The sequence below is a fragment of the Athene noctua genome, chromosome 2 (genome assembly GCF_965140245.1).
Source record: "Athene noctua chromosome 2, bAthNoc1.hap1.1, whole genome shotgun sequence".
NCBI classification, from domain to species: domain Eukaryota; kingdom Metazoa; phylum Chordata; class Aves; order Strigiformes; family Strigidae; genus Athene; species Athene noctua.
Window position 1 is genome coordinate 37,998,674 of NC_134038.1, and position 19,709 is coordinate 38,018,382.

Consider the following 19,709-nt stretch of genomic DNA (forward strand, 5'->3'; position numbering starts at 1 on the left):
CCTCCTCTTCTCCAGACTAAACACCCCCAGTTCCCTCAGCCGCTCCCCGTACGACCTGTGCTCCAGACCCTGCACCAGCTTTGTTGCCCTTCTCTGGACACGCTCGAGTCATTCAATGTCCATTTTGTAGTGAGGGGCCCAAAACTGAACACAGGAATCGAGGGGCGGCCTCACCAGTGCCGAGTACAGGGGTCAGATCCCTTCCCTGTCCCTGCTGGCCACGCTATTGCTGACACAAGCCAGGATGCCATTGGCCTTCTTGGCCACCTGGGCACACTGCTGGCTCCTGTTCAGCCGGCTGTCAATCAACACCCCCAGGTCCCTCTCTGACTGGCAGCTCTCCAGCCACTCCTCCCCAAGCCTGTAGTGCTGCTAGGGGTTGTTGTGGCCCACGGGCAGCCCCCGGCATTTGTCCTTATGGAAACTCCTCCAGTTGGCCTCAGCCCATGGCTCCAGCCTGTCCAGGTCTCTCTGCAGAGCCTCCCTACCCTCGAGCAGATCAACACTCCCACCCAACTGGGTGTCATCTGCAAACTGACTGAGGGTGCCCTCGATCCCCTCGTCTAGATCATCAATAAAGATGTTAAACAGGAGTGGCCCCAAGACCGAGCCCTGGGGGACACCACCCGTGACCGGCCGCCAACTGGATTTAACTCCGTTCACCACAACTCTTTGGGCCCGGCCATCCAGACAGTTTTTTTACCCAGCAAAGCATGTGCCCATCCAAGTCACAAACAGTTTCACCAGGAGAATGCTGTGGGAAACAGTGTCAAAAGCCTTGCTAAAGTCAAGGTAAAGTACATCCACAGTCTTTCTCTCATCCAATAAGCAGGTCGCCCTGTCATAGAAGGAGATCAGGTTTGCCAGGCAGGACCTGCCTTTCATAAACCCATGCTGCCTGGGCCTAAGCATCTGGTTGTCCCACACGTGTTGTGTGATGGCACTCAGGATGAGCTGCTCCATCAGCTTCCTGGGCACTTCAGTCACTCTGACAGGCCTGTAACTTCCTGGATCATCCTTCCGACCCTTTTTATAGATGGGTGTCACACTGGCCAATTTCCAATCCATCGAGACCTCCCTGGTCAGACAGGACTGCTGGTAAATGATGGAAAGCAGCTTGGCGAGCACCCCAGCCAGCTCCTTCAGCACCCTCGGGTGTATCCCATCCGGTCCCATAGACTGTGTGTGTCTGTGTGATGCAGTAGGTCACTGACTGTCTCCTCCTGGAATGTGGGGGGGTCTTTCTCCCAGTCTCTGTATTCCGGCTGAGGAGGCTGGATTCCCTCAGTGCAACTTTTCTTCTTATTAAAGACTGAGGCAAAGAAGGCATTAAGCACCTCAGCCTTTTCCTCATCACTTGTTACCCTGTTTCCTCCAGCGTCTAGCAGGGGATGGAGGCTTTCTCTGGTCTTTTTTTTTGCTGCACACATACTTACAGAAACATTTCTTGTTGTCCTTGATTGCTGAAGTCAGATTAATTTCCAGCTGGGCTTTAGGCCTCCTGATTTCCGCCCTGCATGGCCTCACAGCATCTTTGTAAACACTGTGAGTGGCTAGCCCCTTCTTCCAAAGGCCGTAAACTCTCCTTTTCTCCCTGAGTTGCAGCCATTTCTATGCCTTACAAAGAGAAATTTACCCCTCAAGGAAGCCTGTCTTGAATTCAGAGAAGTATTTTGCTATTGTGAAAATCCATGCTTTTGTGGGACAGAGCTCCTGTCCGCGTGCTACACACATCCAGCCATGTGATCCTATTGATAATTATGTGTGCTGGTTGCATCAAGCACACACCCATTGCTTGAGGATCTTCCTAACTTGAGGCAGTAGGTCAGCTTGGAAAACCTGCAAAACCCAGGACTTTCCTTTCATCTACACATGTTCTGAATGTAGCAGCAACAGCTGCAGTTTCTTCCTCTTCTTGATCTAACCACAGTAGCCCAAAGACAAATGCATTCAATTAAGAGCCAAGAAGCAATCATGGGTTCTGCTCTCAGCTCTTCATCTTACCATTCATCCTTTGTACGTCACAGCCATGAATATTGAGCAATAGCTCAGACTGTTCTAAGGAGAATGAAGTCTGTTTACAGAGATGATAAGAGAGATTGCACAACCATCACACTGGAACACAATTCAGGTCTCTAAACAAAGCAGCTTCAGTATCAGTATTAACTAACGACTCCTGTTTCCATTTAGGATTAAATCGGCCAAAAATGAACATCATCTATAGACACTACACCATACTGCCTAAGACAGCATCAGCACAAGAAGCTGGCATACTAATTTTACAGTTTTATTTGAACCAAACACTGAAACACCTGAAAAGCTCACTCAATAATATAAATTAAGCATAAATTAGGGCTCCACTTAACGCTTGCTGACCACAACTGCAGAAAAGCACGTAATTTCTTTCCATTCTATTTCATTGCTTTTGTGTATTAAGGAGTAAATAATATCTTATGCTGACTTTAAAATTTGCTGGAATAGTACTTACTAATAGTTTGCATTTTAAAAGGCTGGGTATTTCTTAAAGGTTTTGGGGTTGTTTTACAAAAGCCTACAGCTTTGATGAAAAACTGTAATTTTTTTATAAGGAAGTAAAAAATTTCAGCTTAAGGCTTTGAAATCGTATCAGCAGTTTCAGCTTTCTACAAAAGGTGTATTTTTTCACAGAAAGGGTTTTATGAAAACATTTTGTCTCTTTTTATTGAAAAATTTCATTTTCACTGTAGAAAAAGACAACCTTTTCCCAACAGTCCTAGCAAGATCTGCTACTGTGCCAGCATTATGTCATAAAATACTGTATCTTATACATATTCTAAATGTATATAATTCAGGCTACCTGAATTATCAATATTTGCCTCATTCATGATTCAAGTGCAACATTACAGTATAGCAGCAAGTATTACCTGTATCACATTACTACCTTTTGCTATTGTTTTGCTGTTCATTTTCCCCTTTTCTAATATAAACTGCTAGATGATGAAAAAAACATTCTAGAGATACTTTCTTCCCTTGGAGACCTCCCGTCCAAATGCTGAACACTGTTAACTTCACTTATCGGAGACCTTTTGACAAGATCACAACCCATGCTGGTGTGGCCCCAGGTCAGTGAATTTTGTTATTGCTGTTTTATTTGCTGAAGTCCAAGGGAATAAGATAACAAAATCAGAAGTCACATCCGGCTGTCCTACATAACGCTGCTTGTGCAGAAAAATTCCCTGCCATCCCCTTGTCTATGTAACGCTGTTAGGGTCATACTGTTTGCAGACTTTGAGTGGGCATGGAGCTGAAAGGGAGAAAAGAGCAAGGGCATATTATGTTAAAGCATTGCTGTCTCTACACCTGGGGTGAGCATTCCTCTCCACCACATCCCTTAAGGATGAAAAACATGCCCAAAGAAGGATAAAGCAGAGAGCACACAAGCACTGCCATATCCACCACACAATTCAAAGGAGGACTGACAGCTGTAACATTTTCATGAAGGCTGTAGCTACACCTTGAACCTCCACATGGGTTTACAGCAGGAACACCAAGCTACAGTTGATATCCAGCCCAGTAGGAAAATTCATTCATCCAAGTCTGAAGTGTCCCTTTCAAGGGAGAGGGTTCAAGGCTGCAGTAATGGATGAGAGGTCACCCTTGTCCCAGAAGCAGGTGAGGCTATCTACTGCACAGCTATGCACAGCTAAAACTGTACTTTACTACCTACAAGCAATACTTTTGGAACAAATATTATCAAAACCTTCTAACACAAACATGTTTTCATGAAAAGTTTTTATTGAAACTACCAGGGAAATCTCAAATATGAGCGATTTGAACCTGAGAAATAATTTGCTATTTCTAAGTTTTCATGAACACATACATTTATACTCAGGGCTTGCAAGGGAAGATCATATAGTTGCTCAACCCAAATGTAAAATCACTACTTCTATGCTACAATTCATGTTTCTATAAACTTAAACTACCTTCAATTAGAGTTGATGGGGTATTTGCAGTGAAATCAGCATTTTTGTAATATGTCAATTTGAAAACACCATGTATTGAGAAACAAACCTGTTTTAGCCATCTTCTACCAAAACATGTAAAGGATTCAGTTGGAAAAAAAAAATTACCTGCAGAGCAGGCTTATATTGTGAATCTAGACTAGTTTTTCCTTCATCTATCCTACTGAGTCATTAAAGACTCCAAACATCTAACTGAAGAGCGCTCCTCTCCTGTGGGTAGCACTGGGGCCTAGGACTCTGTTTTTTCAGGATAGAATGGAAATTAAAAGCCCATAAGATCTCAGAGCTTACAGGCTATGTAGGTAAAACTGGCTTCTCACAACCTTTGGCTGCCAGTCAGTAACCTATCATTCCAATACCTAGCTCAGGCAAGGTCTGAAATGTGGGTTACCATGACCATATCACAAAATAAATGCATTTAAATGCACTGTAAGGAGACTATATGCAATAAATTTAAAACAATATCCCACTCATCCTTAAGTCATTAAATACATTAAATACACTGACATTTAAAAAAAAAAAAACCTTTACTACCTTGAGATGAAAAACAGCATTCGTTGGTTTTATTTGTAACAAAAGATACTTATCTGCATATTCTGGGCAAATTTCAGTCAAACACAGAGGTTTGACCATACTGATTCAGTGGCCAGCACGGTAACAGTGACAAAGGTCAGAAATTGCAGATATTAACTTACACTTCAGTATTTTCACATGAACAGAAACAGAAATAAAATAGGGGAAAGGGGTAAAAATTCTGGAGTTTAAAACAGAAATCTCTATCAAAATACTACTTCCTGATATGGAAAGGAACAGAACACCCCATGCTATTGTCACTAAGCTGGTCTGTGACTCAGTCTGGATTGTTCAGTTTCCACTTTACAACAAATGCAACAATTTTATTTTTTCTTCTCTCACTGAAACATCCACGCAAATTTTACTGACAGACTCCTTCAGCTGCTGAGCCATTCTTCAGCTGAGACAGCCACCTACACAAGTTCTGAATACAGGCCAATAAATTTAACCACTTAGGAAATTAAGTGAGAAAGTCATTATACTCAAAATTTTCTTTCTTGAGACAGATGTTCCATTTTTCCATGAATCTGTATTTTTATCATAATAAACACAAGCTTCATTTTATGACACTTATGTATAGGAATTCAAGTCATGCTTTGATCAGATTCTAAAAATAGTTCTCATTTTTTTCCCTTTCCTTCTAGTTGGGGCCAAGCAATGTGCTAAGCATTTCCTTCTGGAAGGAAATCTCCAACAAGTTTGCCTCTTTATTTTTAGGCAATGCAGAAAACCAGATGTTTATTTAATTAAATCCACTCTCATACATTGCATTCAGAGATTTTTCTGTAGTTGTTGTTGGGAATCATTCAGAATACTGTTAGCTCTTATACATGCTCTGGAATTCTTACCATTTCAAGGACTAACCATGTATTATGTTTGAAAAGGAGGTGCATATTAAGATCAGGGCAATTTTGCCAGATTGGGCACCCTGTGGTTGCCCTATGATGACATCAAACCTGATCAACTAAACTACAATAAACACAATATATATAACTCCACTGAAAGCATACTATTTTAAGACTATTTCAGAGTTCAAGCACAAGTGAAATCCTAAAATTAAACTGGATAGGGGACAGGGCACAGAACCAGTAAAAATCACCCAAGATTGAAAGGAAATTATTATGTTAAGATTCACAGAATACCTTCTGAGCACAGAGTAAGTCGACAGTTTCACATGCTTCTGTCTATAATGCTACCCTTTCTTATTGTTGCCTTTGCTCATTAATGTACTTCCAACAACAAACATATTTACAACTGTATGTCTTACTAGGGATTCAGAATAAACTTAATGTAGGAAAGTGGATTCCCTTTTCAGGGTCAGAGGTTTGAGAACAGTCTGTTATTAACCAACTTATGTGACTAATAATGCACTGAGTTAATAATACTGTAACTTTATACTTGAGTGTGTTCATTAAGATGGATTTGAAAACATCTATAAGACTCAGGTACTGAAAGCAAGTAGAAGAATTTTAATCACTATAATGCAATAGAAAACTTAATTGAAAAGTTGAAAATGAGTGAAGTCAGTGATAGGCAATAAGGATTATTTAACAAATTTCCTTGCCATGAAATATTCAGCAATGTAAGCAGTTAACTTGCTATTGCTTCTATCATGAAGTTATGGAACAAACATGTCTAATGCATTTTAATGTTCAAATACTGTAATCTTTCCAAATTATTGCTGATGACAGCAAGTTCAAGCTAATTAAAAAAAGAAACTTATTGTCACCTAGTCTAAACAAGCAGCTGTTAAGATATTTGCTTCTTTTGGAAAGTGTTAGGTCAACTAGACCTCCTCTCAACTACAACATTTAGAGATTTACTTTATCTAAGTGGTCCTTTCTTTTTCAAAATCCTACAAACAGTAACATGGCATGAGTACAAACTCTCTGTCATTTGTCTTTAATGGCTTTTTTTTTTTTTTTGAGATTGAGGATTACAGCTGAATGCAGAAAAATTCGTCTGAATATACACCAGCAATAACATAGCTTTTGTACTTGCTAAAATTCCTTCTCTTGAGGCACAGTGAATTTTTCTGTAATGTGTTTTAGTGACAGTCCTGTACCAAAAGGTTACAGTGCCCTGAACTCCACCATAAGAGGATGTCTCTGCTCTAAATTATACCTACCCCAATTACAGAAATGGAAGAGCAGTTCTTGAAAACACAGCTACACAGAAAAAGGAAAAATACCTGAAGTGACACATTTCAAATCCCACAATGCACTGAAAAAACACGAGGAATTTTGATTAAAGTAAAATTAGTTGCTTAATCCACATTTAGAATGATTCAAATCTTCCCACACTACTCAACTAACAACAAACTAAGGTTTGCCTAAGTCCACAGATCAGGGGAGTTCACATGGAGCAGACAGGAAATAATTTTGCAGTGTCACAGGCAGTATTTAGGGGGTTCTTCGTTCAGTGTAATTTTTTATACTCTTCCAGATAGTGGCTTGTTCTGCTGAACCCTTATGGAAGGCAGGGGGAGACTGAATCCACTGCTGCAGAAGCAAAGCACATCCTTAGACACAGCAAGTTCAAGAAACAGCGGGTGTGGTAAGCAAGAGATGTACTGAGGGAACAGAGCTGTGTAGAAACTCTCTTTTGTTTCCACTGTTTTATCTATTACTATGAATATCTACTTAAAAGCTGACTCCTCTTCTAGTCAATATTCTATTTTTTTGTTGTCAGACTTCTTGGGGAGCTCTGTCAATTAGAAGTTCAGACAGGGCTATATCAAAGCTTTCTCTGATTCAGTGTCCCATCAGTGTTCCTAACTCTTTCTTTTCTCTGCACTGTACAAAGGCCATTTCTGGCTACATAGCTGAAAGATCAGGTCTCAGTTTATCTGATTAATGTGCAAAAACCACATTTTTCTTGGTATCTCTTACAGCCAGCAAGCCTTCCACAAAGCTTAAAGGGATAAAATCTCTTCCTCTAGTTCTTAAGCAGCTCTCTTATGAAGAGAAATAGCACATTTAAGCAAAGTATTCAAAAAAAATCAAACTAATTCTGTGTTGAAATTTGTGTCTGAAAAAAACTCTGTGTATTACAGTCAAAACCAACTTTTTAAAAAAATGTTTACATTGCTGGCTTTGTATTTCTTTTACTGGAACTTCACTTGTATTTCCCTCCCACCTCAGTGCAGGCAGCTCAGATGTTTCAATACAAAACACCTAAGACAATTTGAAGGTAAGAGTCTTATCTACATCTATCTTTCCATATAAACTAACTACAGTGCTCAAAATAACACAAAAGGAACATTTTAGTGCTATAACTACTGGATCTTATTCTTATCTAGGGGAAAGGGTAGCTCTTCTGGTTACTACTGAAAACTCTAACTTGGAAACACCTATGGTTTCTTCACAAAACTAAGGCACTGAAGGTCTTCCATTTGCAAACGATAAAAAAACCCAAACAAGTCTTACGCAGACTCTATCGAACGTATTTATGTTAGTTTTGCTCAGCCAATATTAAGGGACTACCTACAAGGTGACAAAAACTTATGGACTCAGTGCTTAATCAATAATAAAAAATCAAAATTTTCTTCAAGCAGACAAAATGCTGTTAGGCAAGCATTTACAACAGTAAAATCAGAGCAGCAGTTAAATTAGGATTTAGAGATGTGTGCACACACACATGTTGATGTAAATGATCAATATCCTAAGTCAAACATTAAACATTTGCCCTGGTTCCTGGAAGCCTGTTATTTTCTACAATGGTGCTGTCATGGATGACACTCAATTTACAGAGTAGTTCCCAAATAAAAGCTGCAATTTCACAGAACTGAAGAGTTGACAATATCTCAGGATCACAAAACCAGCGCAATACTTGCTTGTTGAAAACTGTTATTCCCTCCTCAATATACAAATCAACAAATCGTATGACAGTACCTCCCATCCTTCAACATGAGACTGCCATTCTTCCAAAAACTCTAATTTTTCCATTTGTCTCTTGGCTTCATTTATGTTGGAACAGACAGCTTTCATGGCCTGGAGGGCTTCCATTAGTGCCGCATAGTCACTGTGCTTCCTTGGAGTCCGCTTCAGTAACTCCTATTTAGACATTTAAAAAAGAAGCAAAAAAGAAACCTGTCTTTGATCTCTAAACGTACATTACAGGAGGCTTAAATCGACCAGGACACAAAATCAAAAAGTAGCCAAACTTCTGTTTTACTAGGTAGGAAAGTAATAAACCCTCTAGCATTGTGTCCTAGTAAGACACTAAAACTCAGAGAAATAAACAACTAACAACAAAAGTAATTACTACTTAGGAAGAAGTTTGCATTTCAGCTACTTTCTCCCCCCAACAATGTTTCTTCATATTGAGCTCCACTGAGTGCAGGGGTTTGTTTTTTATATTCAGCAGGATGGAACCATTCAACAGCAAGGATAACAATTCTGCTTAAAAATGTTAGTTTACTCATGTCAAAATGAACACCTGCCCTTCCTGCATCTCAGGGCAAAAAAAAATGTTCCTTTAGCTCCACACTATTGTTTAATCTAGTGCAATACACCAGAGCACATAGCTTAGGTGACTCACTGATTTCAGATGGTTACTGGTAATGCAGCCATACTAAAAACCAAAAGTGGAGTTGCCAGTATTCATTTGAGATTTCCCATCTCAAACTACCAACTACCCATGAGGGAGACATGGTGGGATGGCTGCTGTGACTGGAGTGTTGGAATGGAAGGACACAGGCTCTTTAGGAAGGACAGTCAGGGGAGACGAGGAGGGGGTGTCACCCTCTATGTCAGTGACCAGCTGGAGTGCATGGAGCTCTGCCTGGGGATGGATGAGGAGCCAACCGAGAGTTTATGGGTCACGATTAAAGGGAAGGCAGGGACAGGAGACGTTATAGTGGGGGTCTGCTACAGGCCACCTGACCGGGAAGACCAAGCGGATGAGGCTCTCTATAGACAGGTAGGAGCAGCCTCACATTCACAAGCCCTGGTCCTCATGGGGGACTTCACCACCCCCATTATCTGTTGGAGGGACAACAGAGCAGGGTACAAGCAATCTGGGAGGTTCCTGGAATGTGTTGATGGTAACTTCCTTCTCCAAGTGACAGAGGAGCCAACAAGGATAGGTGCTATGCTGGACCTTGTTCTTAACAAGAAGGGGCTGATGGCGAGTGTGAAGCTCAAGGACATCCTTGGCTGCAGTGACCACAAAATGGTGGAGTTCAGGTTCCTTAGTGCAGCGAGAGGGCGCCCAGCAAGCTCACTACCCTGGAGTTCAGGAGAGCAGACTTTGGCCTCTTTGAGGATCTGCTTGGCAGAGTAGCATGGAATAAAGCCCTGGAGGGAAGCGGGGCTGAAGAAAGCTGATTAGTATTCAAGGATCACCCCTTCCAAGCTCAGTAGCGATGCATCCTGACAAAGAGGAAGTCAGGAAAAAATGCCAGGAGGCCTGCAGGAACGAGCAAGGAGCTCCTGACAAGTTCAAACACAAAAAAGAATTCTTCAATCCAGAGGGTGGAAGTAACAACAGGTAGCCTGGGAAGAATACTGAGAACTGTCTGAGCAGCCAGGGATCAGATTAGGAAAGCTAAAGCTCTGATAGAACTAAATCTGGCCAGGGACAGCAAGGACAACAAGCAAAGCTTCTATACGTACATCAATGATAAAAGGAAGGCTAGGAAATATGTGAGCCCTCTCTGGAAGTGAACAGGAGACCTAGTTACTTGGGACATGAAGAAAGTTCAGGTACTCAACGACTTTTTTGCCTCAGACTTTACCAGCCAATGCCCCAGCCACACCACCCAAAATGCAGAAGGTAAAGGACAGGGACTGGGGGAATGAAGACAGACCCACTGTAAGATATCAACTTGGAGACCATCTCAGGAACCTGAAGATGCGCAAGTCCATGGGACCTGATGAGATGCATCCATGGGTCCTGAGGGAACTGGCAGATGAAGCAGTTAAGCCACTAGCCATCATATTTGATAAGTTGTGGCAGCCCAGTAAAGTTCCTACTGAGTGGAAAAGGGGAAACATAAACCCCATTTTTAAAAAGGGAAGAAAGAAAGATGCAGGGAACTACAGGCCAGTCAGTCTCACCTCTGTTTCTGGCAAGACCATGGAGCAAATCTTCCCGGAAAATATGACAGGGCACACAGAAAATAAGGAGGTGATTGGTGACAGTCAACATGGCTTCACTAAGGGCAAATTGTGCCTAAGGACTTTGGTGGCCTTCTACAATGGGGTTACAGCATTGGTGGATAAGGGAAGAGCAAATTACATCATCTACCTGGACTTGTGCAAAGCATCTGACACTGTCCCACACCACATCCTTGTCTCTAAATTGTAGTGACATGGATTTGACAGATGGACCACTCAGGGGATAAGGAATTGGCTGGATGGTCACACTCAGAGAGCTGCAGTCAATGGCTCGATGTCCAAGTGGAAAGAAGTGACAAGCGGTGTTTCTCAGGGGTCAGTACCAGGACCATGCTGTTTAACCTCTTTGTCGGCGACATGGACAGAGGGATTGATTGCACCCTTAGCAAGTTTGCCAACAACACCAAGCTGTGTGGTACAGCCATCCAGAGGGATCTTGATAGACTTGAGAGGTGGGCCTGTGCAAACCTCATGAAGTTCAACAAGGCCAAGTGCAAGGTCCTGCATGTGGGTCAGGGCAACCCCAAGCACAAATATACGCTGGGCAGAAAACAGACTGAGAGGAGCCCTATAGAGAAGGATTTGAGCGTGTTGGTTGACAAGAAACCCAACTGTATCCTGGGCTGCATCAGGAGAAGTGTGGCCAGCAGGTCAAGGGAGGTGATTCTCCCCCTCTACTCCACTCTCATGAGACCCCACCTGGAGTGCTGCGTCCAGCTCTGAGGCCCCTAACATAAGGACACGGACCTGTTGGAGTGAGTCCAGAGGAGGGTCAAAAGATGATCAAGGGGCTGGTACACCTTCCCTTATGAGGACAGACTGAGAGATCCAGGGTGGATCGTCACTCCACCATGAGAGATTCAGCCTGGAAAAGACAAAGCTCCGGGGATACTTTATAGCAGCCTTCCAGTACTTAAAGGGGGCTACAGGAAAGATAGGGAGAGATTCTTGATCAGGGACTGTAGTTATAGGATGAGGGGTAATGGTTTTAAATTGAGAGAGGGTAGATTTAGACTGGATATAAGGAAGAAATTCTTTACTGTGAGGGTGGTGAGGCACTGGAACAGGTTGCCCAGAGAAGCTGTGGCTGCCTCCCTCCCTGGAAGTGTTCAAGGCCAGGTTGGACGGGGCTTTGGGCAACCTAGCCTAGTGGAAGGTGTTCCTGCCCATGGCAGGGGGAGTTGGAACTAGATGATCTTTAAGGTTCCTTCCAACCAAAACCATCCTATGATTAACAGCTGGACTGACTACAGACAGCCTTCAGTACACACCCTGACTGAGGCATGGGTACATTCTTCTGGAGCCCTCATCCTGCTGCCACCACACCCTGTATTTAAATTTAACATAATATATTCATTTCATTGCTCCATAGAGTAATTAATTAGTCATCTTCCCCTGTTTTGTCTGTAGATCCTTCATTCAACAAACAGAACATAAAAATAATTTTTAAATAGGCCAAGGGAACTGTAAAGCCACAGATATCTGGGATGACTCAAACCCACTGCAATTATTATATTCTTTAACTTGCTTTAAAAACATTTTTTTCTACTTGTTTACTTAAAAGTAAGCATGTTTACTTGTAGTTTTTTACGTCAATGCAATGAAATGCATATGCCTGATAACTGGCAATGTTTCAGATCTAAACTCATATGCATTGTGAAAAATACTGTCCAATAGTCAAGTAGCTTCTACAGCACAGTCTGATCTGGCTTTTCTCTCACAGTTTGAAACAATAAACAATATTGGACCTTAATTTGTTTAGCAAAAATTTGTTTTAAATATTTACTTTCCTGATGATTATATTATTTTATTTCCTAACATGGAAAAAAATTCAGTAACTCAGAGGTTTCAATACCTAATGTTTATATAGCACATTTAACATTTTTAAGTTTTAAGTTGCAACAGCAAGATAAGAATAAACATTAAAATGTGCATAGAACCACCTACAGCATCTTACTGTTACTCTGCAGTTCTTCTCACAAATAATTTTCATAAATACTTTTCATTTACAGTTTGTTGATAGTAAATGAGAATCAAACATGTCGCTAATGCACTCTGCTATCTCAAGCATTTTAAGCAAGGGCATGGTCAAACCCAGCTGAAATCAGTCTCATTAGAGACCCTTAAATGGCTCACTTCCATTCAACAATGGAGAGGCAACCTTACGACTAGATGCAGAAGAGAGCTAATCATCTTGACCCAGCCAAACTCCTCAGTTCTTTTAATAATGATGTCAGAAGACTTGCCACTAGCTTTAATGAGAGTCAGTCTGGGTCCAATATCTAATAAAGAGATTATTCACTGTGTAGAGAGATTGTTCCTGCAGTTTGGAAATATGCTTAGCAACCAGTTTTATAGAGAAAGTATAAACTCCCAAATAAAAAACTTGTCAGTACCTTCAAAAGAAGGGGATACTTGCATATTCTCTGTATCGGCGTTACTAGATATCCCTCCAACGGTACATCTGTGTTCTTGCGTCCTCCAAGAAGCATGCAATTCTAGAGTGTGAACAATTTCACAAATTATTTAAAAATCTCGAGAAAATATCAGAAACAAAAACAAGGGCATATGTACACAGCAATACTGGCTAAGCCATATATAAATTATATACATATATTTAAAGAGGAAGGCTTGCAAGACTGTCAAAAGAACAGGCTTGAACACATGCACAGGCAGGTACACTGACTATCTCATACGTGACAAGCAAGCCACAATGGTATTACACGGGCATCTCCCCCTGGTACCTTCTTCATCCAGTCTGATTAAGAGAAGGATTTTTTTCAGGTTTAGAAATAAAAGACAGTAAATAAAATGCTAAAAATATGCTTTCATATTTAAAGAAACAAAAATAAAAATAATTCAGGGTGACTGTAGGTGCTGTTGTTTCCAAAAGGTGTGTTCACAATATTAAGTAGCATCAAAGATGGTTTGAAAGGAGTGTACATCGTCATCCCAATACACACCACCCAAAAAAAGTCTTCTGTTTATACGCTTCTATATTTAAACATGATGTGCAATGAATAAAATATCCTTAGTCAGGGGCTAAAGAATATGTAAGTTTTGACAAGATATCCAACTATGGAAGCAGAGAATACATGAAATATTCAATGGAAGCATCCATGAAAAGCAGCTGAGAGGGAAAGAAAAGAACAAGGGTTTGGGGTTACAAAGTACGCAAGGGACATCATGGTAAATATTTGGAATTGCTGGAATTAAAGTGTAAGTACATAAAGACCTAAAGTAATGATGAAAACTATTTTATGAGGAGATCAGAAGGAATTGTGATGCAATGGAAAGAGATAATCTACAGCTTCAAAGAGCAAGATGTCTAAACCGAGAACACTAAGCAGAAGTAGTTTAACACAGCCAGATGGTATGTTGACACAGGCCACAGATCTGGATGCAGTCACATTGTTGATGGAACAGAGGCTACAGAACTGGGTGGTCGCTCCACTCGGCATGCAACTCATTACAACTCACTGTAACCAGTGCTGCTATGGAGATCTCTAAGCCCACCCTTATGCCTCTGCTCCATACTCATGGTTAACCACCTTCTGTCTTATCCTAAATGATCCTTTATCCTAAACGATCTCACTTAACCTGCCAACAAAAAAATCTTCACTGATAAAGACCAAGCATGATTGTCTCTATAATTAAAGGCTCAAAAGTCTGGTTTCAGCTCCCTATTATTTATAGATAATCACATCTCTAATGACCTGAACTGTTCTGTCTGGCTAGGAGGCTTCAACTGTACTTTCAAATCACACAACCAGATCTTCTGTTCTCTAGGTTAGACTCTTGCCACTTATTCTACAGACATGTCCTGAATTCATGAGGAACTCAAAGCAGATGTTAAAGCCCTGTGCATGCCCTCAGGAGGGCATGACACCGCACACTTGGCTTCCTTTCTCACAAAACAAGCTCTTTGCAATCCTTCTCCAGAGTATTTTGCTCTTTGTCTCTGTAGTCAGCATTCACCCCTTCTTCTTGAGTCTGGCCATGCTGCTCCCATACAAGAACCATGTGTGTGAAGCTCCTCAGTCTGGGGCAAGGTGAAGCATATTGTGCCAACCACTGAGGAAAAACAGGACAACTTAGAAGCCGTTTTTAAGTATGAATGGAATACTGCTGAATAAGAGACTCTTAGCAAAAAGGCAGATGGCACTTCATGTCACCCAGTAGCCCCCTACTATAAGGAAATTCCCACACTGCTCATTAACTTGGCTGTAAGTAAATGCAGCTAGGGTGTCAGATTCAGTATCTTTCAAAAATTAGTGAGCTGCACTAGGACAACTTTACCAAGAACTCTGTCAACAGCAGTAGTGAAAGCTTACTGCATGCTATAAATGATTAATAAAATTAAATAAAACTTGTGATAGTTATCTTTTTTTTAACCATATTTGTGATGCTTTGCTTATAGTGTCATTTGCTTTCCAGTCCCAAAATGCAATAATAAGACTTGATCACTCAGAAATTTGGTATCATATCCATGAGCACCTTCTCAGGTATTTAAATTCCACTACAGTAGGCCCCACATTTCAAAGCCTACCTTGTTATCACAGGACACCACAAAGGAAAACACAAAAATCATTCCACACTGAATCCTTCTTTTAACAAATAAAGTCAACTATTAGGAAACTCAGAATTTACATGGAAACTGGTTTTGCTGTGGGAAAATCACTGTCATACTTAACATTTTAAAACCCCTCCTTATTTGTCTTATAAAGTACAAAACTAATTGTGTAGCTGTTTCTTTTGACCTCAGATTAAGTCAGCATCTAAAATCAGGATGGCTAATCTACGATCCGTAACAAAACATTTTTCTGTCTAGCGTAGTTGTGGCTACAGTACCAGAACATGGACCTTCTCTTCAGAAGTTCTGATCAGTCCTTCAGCTTCCTTTCTGCAGTTTCTTTCCCTATCCCTCCTTATATATCTTACCCTGTTCTTTTTTCTTTCTACAGACACAGCTGGATTTACACCCCTATCTCTTGGCCAGCAAGTTCAAGGCACACTGCCTAACGCTGTATTATGCAGGGATCCAAGTGCAGCAGTGAAAATAGGATGTATGCAACCCCTTCTCTGAAAACACCACCCCTAGTTGAAACTGCCTGCTAACTAACTGCTTGCATGTGCACTTGTAGTTGTTACATGATGGAGGTGACGGTGCTAACACTTCGCTGCCTGGTCAAAAAATATTAAGTTAGAACACCAGTTCAAAGTTTATTTACCAAAAGAAACGTCCGCACTGTTCTTATTTTGTTAAGGTCAAGCAGAACCTTCTGTGCCTTCTCGTGGTTACTGCAGTATTCATCATAGATACGGAATTTCTCTTTCTGTAGAAACAAAGAAATAAATTCTTCACTTGTCATTTTGATTTATTTTTAAATTAATAAAACATGCAATGAACACTTTTCGAAGTTGAACAGCTAATACAGTCTTCATTTTGGAAGGTCAGCTCTTCCTCTTACATTTATTATTATTTGAGGTCCAGCCTCAAATTAGAATTTTGAATGGTGTGCGAGAGTCACTTGGGAATTTCAGTCATAGAATTATAGAATACCAGGTTGGGAGGGACTTCAAGGATCTTCTGGTCCAACCTTTCTTTGCAAAAGCACAGTCTAGACAAGATAGCCCAGTACCTTGTCCAGCCAAATCTTAGAAGTGTCCAATACTGAGGAATTTACCATTTCCCTGGAGAGACTATTCCAATGGCTGTATGTTCTCACAGTGAGAAATTTTTCTCTTGTGTCCAATGGGAATCTCCCCAGGATTAACTTGTACCTGTTACCCCTCATCTTTTCCATGTGACTCCTTCTAAAAAGGGAGTTTTCTTTGTAGCCACCCTTTAAATACTGGGACATGGTGATAAGTCTCACCTAAGCCTCTTCTCAAGCTGAACAAACCCAATTCTCTCAGCCTTTCCTCACATGGGAGGCTTCCCAGTCCCGTGATCTCTGCGGCCTGGACCCTCTCCAGCCTGTCCACATCTTTTTTGTACAGCAGGGACCAAAACTGAACACAATATTCCAGGTGTGGCCTGACAAGTGCTTAGTAGACTGGCATAATGACTTCTTTGTTGGTGACACCCTTGCTGATGTAACCCAGCATCCTGTTGGCTTTCTTTGCCACAGCAGCACACTGTTTACTCATATTAGGGCTGTTGTACACCAGGACCCCATGTCCCTTTCCACAGAGCTGCTCCCCAGCTGTGTAGATCCCAGTCTGTGCTGCACTCCTGGACGATATTGTCCTGGTGCAAGACTTTACATTTGTCTTTGTTGAACTTCATAAGGTTTTGCTGAAAAATTTCAGAAGCTGGACTATGACAAAATCACAGGATAAAAAAAACAAGAAGAAAATGCACGAGTGACTTATCTGCTGACATCATTACCTATATTGTCTGCAAACGCTTGTTTGCAAATACGATCCATACTTCGGCAGAGTCAAAAAACTGTTACTCAACTTCTGTAAAATGTTCCCACAAACCATTAATAATTTTCTCCTCCCACAATGGATATCAAAGACTTTGCAAACAAATGGGACTCTAACCAGAGACAACAATGAAACCCAGACTTTTTGTTAGGCCTACAGCTGAAAGCAAACTAACTTGTCCTGATTTTGCAGAGCTCTGTAACATGGACATCCTTGTTTTGCTCCAGAAGGAAAAATTAATATTCCAAGAAACAAATTACTACAGGATATACAAACATACTTGTGGAGGTACCGCAGTTGTGAGAAGTAAAATATCTTCACAGTCCAGAACCACAGAGATATTTTACCCAGCACATGCAATTCTTTGTTAAATATTCACGTTTTTGCCTACCATCAAAGGGTAATAAAAATAAAGCACATTATTACTTTTGCTGTTTCACGCAATCCTGATCCTTGCATCTCCATCTCACATATAAGCATCAGCCTTGCCCACACTGCAGGGCTCAGTCTGGGTTAATTTGGTGAATATAAAAACGATGAAACAACAAATGTTTTCCCACTTCATATGTTCTTTCTTCATTCTACTCCCCTCTCTTTTTTTAGAAAATACAGTAATCAAGAGATGACCTCACAGTAGTCTACATTATGCAATCTAGTCATATTTTTTCCTCATGACTATGTAATTAATAAAGACAACTGATCAAGGAAAAAAGTGAAGTAAGGCTGTGATAAAAGCTCACATAATGAAGAAAGCAGGTTCCAACTTCATGTTGCGCGTTAGGTTCTGGCTGTAAGCACTCCTCCACCAGGGACAGGAAGTTTTTGTGAACTGCAAGAATATCTTCAATATTTGAAAACAACATCTGCAAAGGAATAAAACATACATAAATAAAACATCAGGTACAAAACAGAAGAAATATACAATTAGGAGACTAACCTTAACTGTCTCTTCTGTGACATTTTTATCCACTTTGGCTGTAGCGCATTGGATCATTCGATGAAGGAAAGCCTGCATGAAACAAGACGAATAAGGAAAAAGTTATTTCAGGAAGACTTGAACAACTTCTGGCATTTTATGCTTATAATTTGTTTCCCAAATTTCTTGTGCTTTGAATATAGACTCACATCAAAATATTATTCACAACTAAAACAAGTGTTTCATCTATAAAGCATTTAGTAATTCTGTTATCCTAACATGATATAAAACCTTATCTATATATTGTTAAAAAGAGTTAGTGAAATATTAATGAACTCCAGAAACTGAACATTCTCTGAAGTACCACTTCCACCCTGCACTCATACTACAGTCAAGAGCAAAATGAGTCGTTTTCAAAATCTTGCTCTAGCACTTTACCAATTGATTACAAGACAAGCCGAAATAAGACGCTCATTTCTAAATTAAAACTAGTCAGGAGATAGTATTAGGAAATGTAACTTCTACCATAGTAACCACAAGTAAGATTTTTGATGTGTTAATAATCAAACCTATTATAAAGTAAATTGGCTTAACCAACAGTCAACTGCATCCAGCTTTGCTTATTGAAAATGTTCACTCTTCCCTCCCCAAGAACCTCATTCTTGGGAATCAAATGAGAAGTTAGTAATACCACTAATGAAATACCAAAAGAGTAATTTTTATCACGCTTCACATTCAAGAAATGGAAACAAGAAGAGATGTGCAGTAAGTCATTCCAAAAGAATAAATATCATTTCAGGTACAAAGAATATAATTAATTTTTATTAATTCATTCCGTTACAAAGACTTGGGTATGTTCTGAAAATATCTACACACTGTAGACTAAAATCTTACATTGATAATTCTTCACACGGACACACATATTCTTTAGTCATTAAAAACTGGCACCACAAGTGCACAAATGTCATGTCTTTCATAACCATTTAGCTCCAAGCCACTGTGCATTGTACACTGCACATGAACTCATCTAAATTCTGGCATGGTGCAAATTCCATAAAAGAGGCAATAAATAACCCCTGTGTGGAAGGATAGCAGTCACAGCACCCCTTTTTTCTCTCTGCTGGGATTTAAACATTTTCATTCCCAAGCAGTGATCCTTTCTCTGCTGAAGAGGACTATTTAACTGGCATTACGCATTTTTATTACTGAAGGGACAAATCTAGTTATGTAGGACATAAATAGAATTAAGTTTGGAATACTGCCAGCATACTGTATGTTTCACATCACTCTCTATACTGATACAGATTTTCTATTTCTTTAAACCCCTCTTTTTTCTGACTATTTGTGCTTTCTTTCTAATGTTTAATTGATGGTAAAAAATGCCATTAATTCATTTGCATCAGTTAACTGTTGGTGGATGACAGCCCTTTATATCCTTCCTTACTACAAATATCCACAGGGGTTATGGCAAATTTGCTGCATGCATTGTCTGTAGAGTATACAACCAGTCCCACATAGAGAAAGCCTGTTTAACTGTCTGACTCTAAATTTATTTTTTTGAGTGTTCACTAAACCAGCCAACAGTATTAAATATACTTTAGAACTGAGAGGAAAAAAAAAAAAAATAATCGCAAGAACTACCTCTGAAACTCATGTCTATTT

At 40.3% G+C, this 19,709-nt stretch overlaps 1 protein-coding gene across 2 annotated transcripts in view; it reads right to left on the reverse strand.

The window, feature by feature from the left end:
- PREX2 (phosphatidylinositol-3,4,5-trisphosphate dependent Rac exchange factor 2) overlaps window positions 1-19,709 on the reverse strand; it is a 188,536-nt gene that overhangs the window by 121,915 nt on the left and 46,912 nt on the right. For both annotated transcript variants that reach the window (XM_074898856.1, XM_074898855.1), the window contains 5 exons: window positions 18,069-18,140; window positions 17,872-17,994; window positions 15,928-16,032; window positions 13,093-13,194; window positions 8,468-8,629 (listed from right to left, as the gene is read on the reverse strand). In XM_074898856.1, coding sequence (XP_074754957.1) covers window positions 8,468-8,629; window positions 13,093-13,194; window positions 15,928-16,032; window positions 17,872-17,994; window positions 18,069-18,140 — 564 coding nt within the window. The remainder of the gene's footprint in view (window positions 1-8,467; window positions 8,630-13,092; window positions 13,195-15,927; window positions 16,033-17,871; window positions 17,995-18,068; window positions 18,141-19,709) is intronic.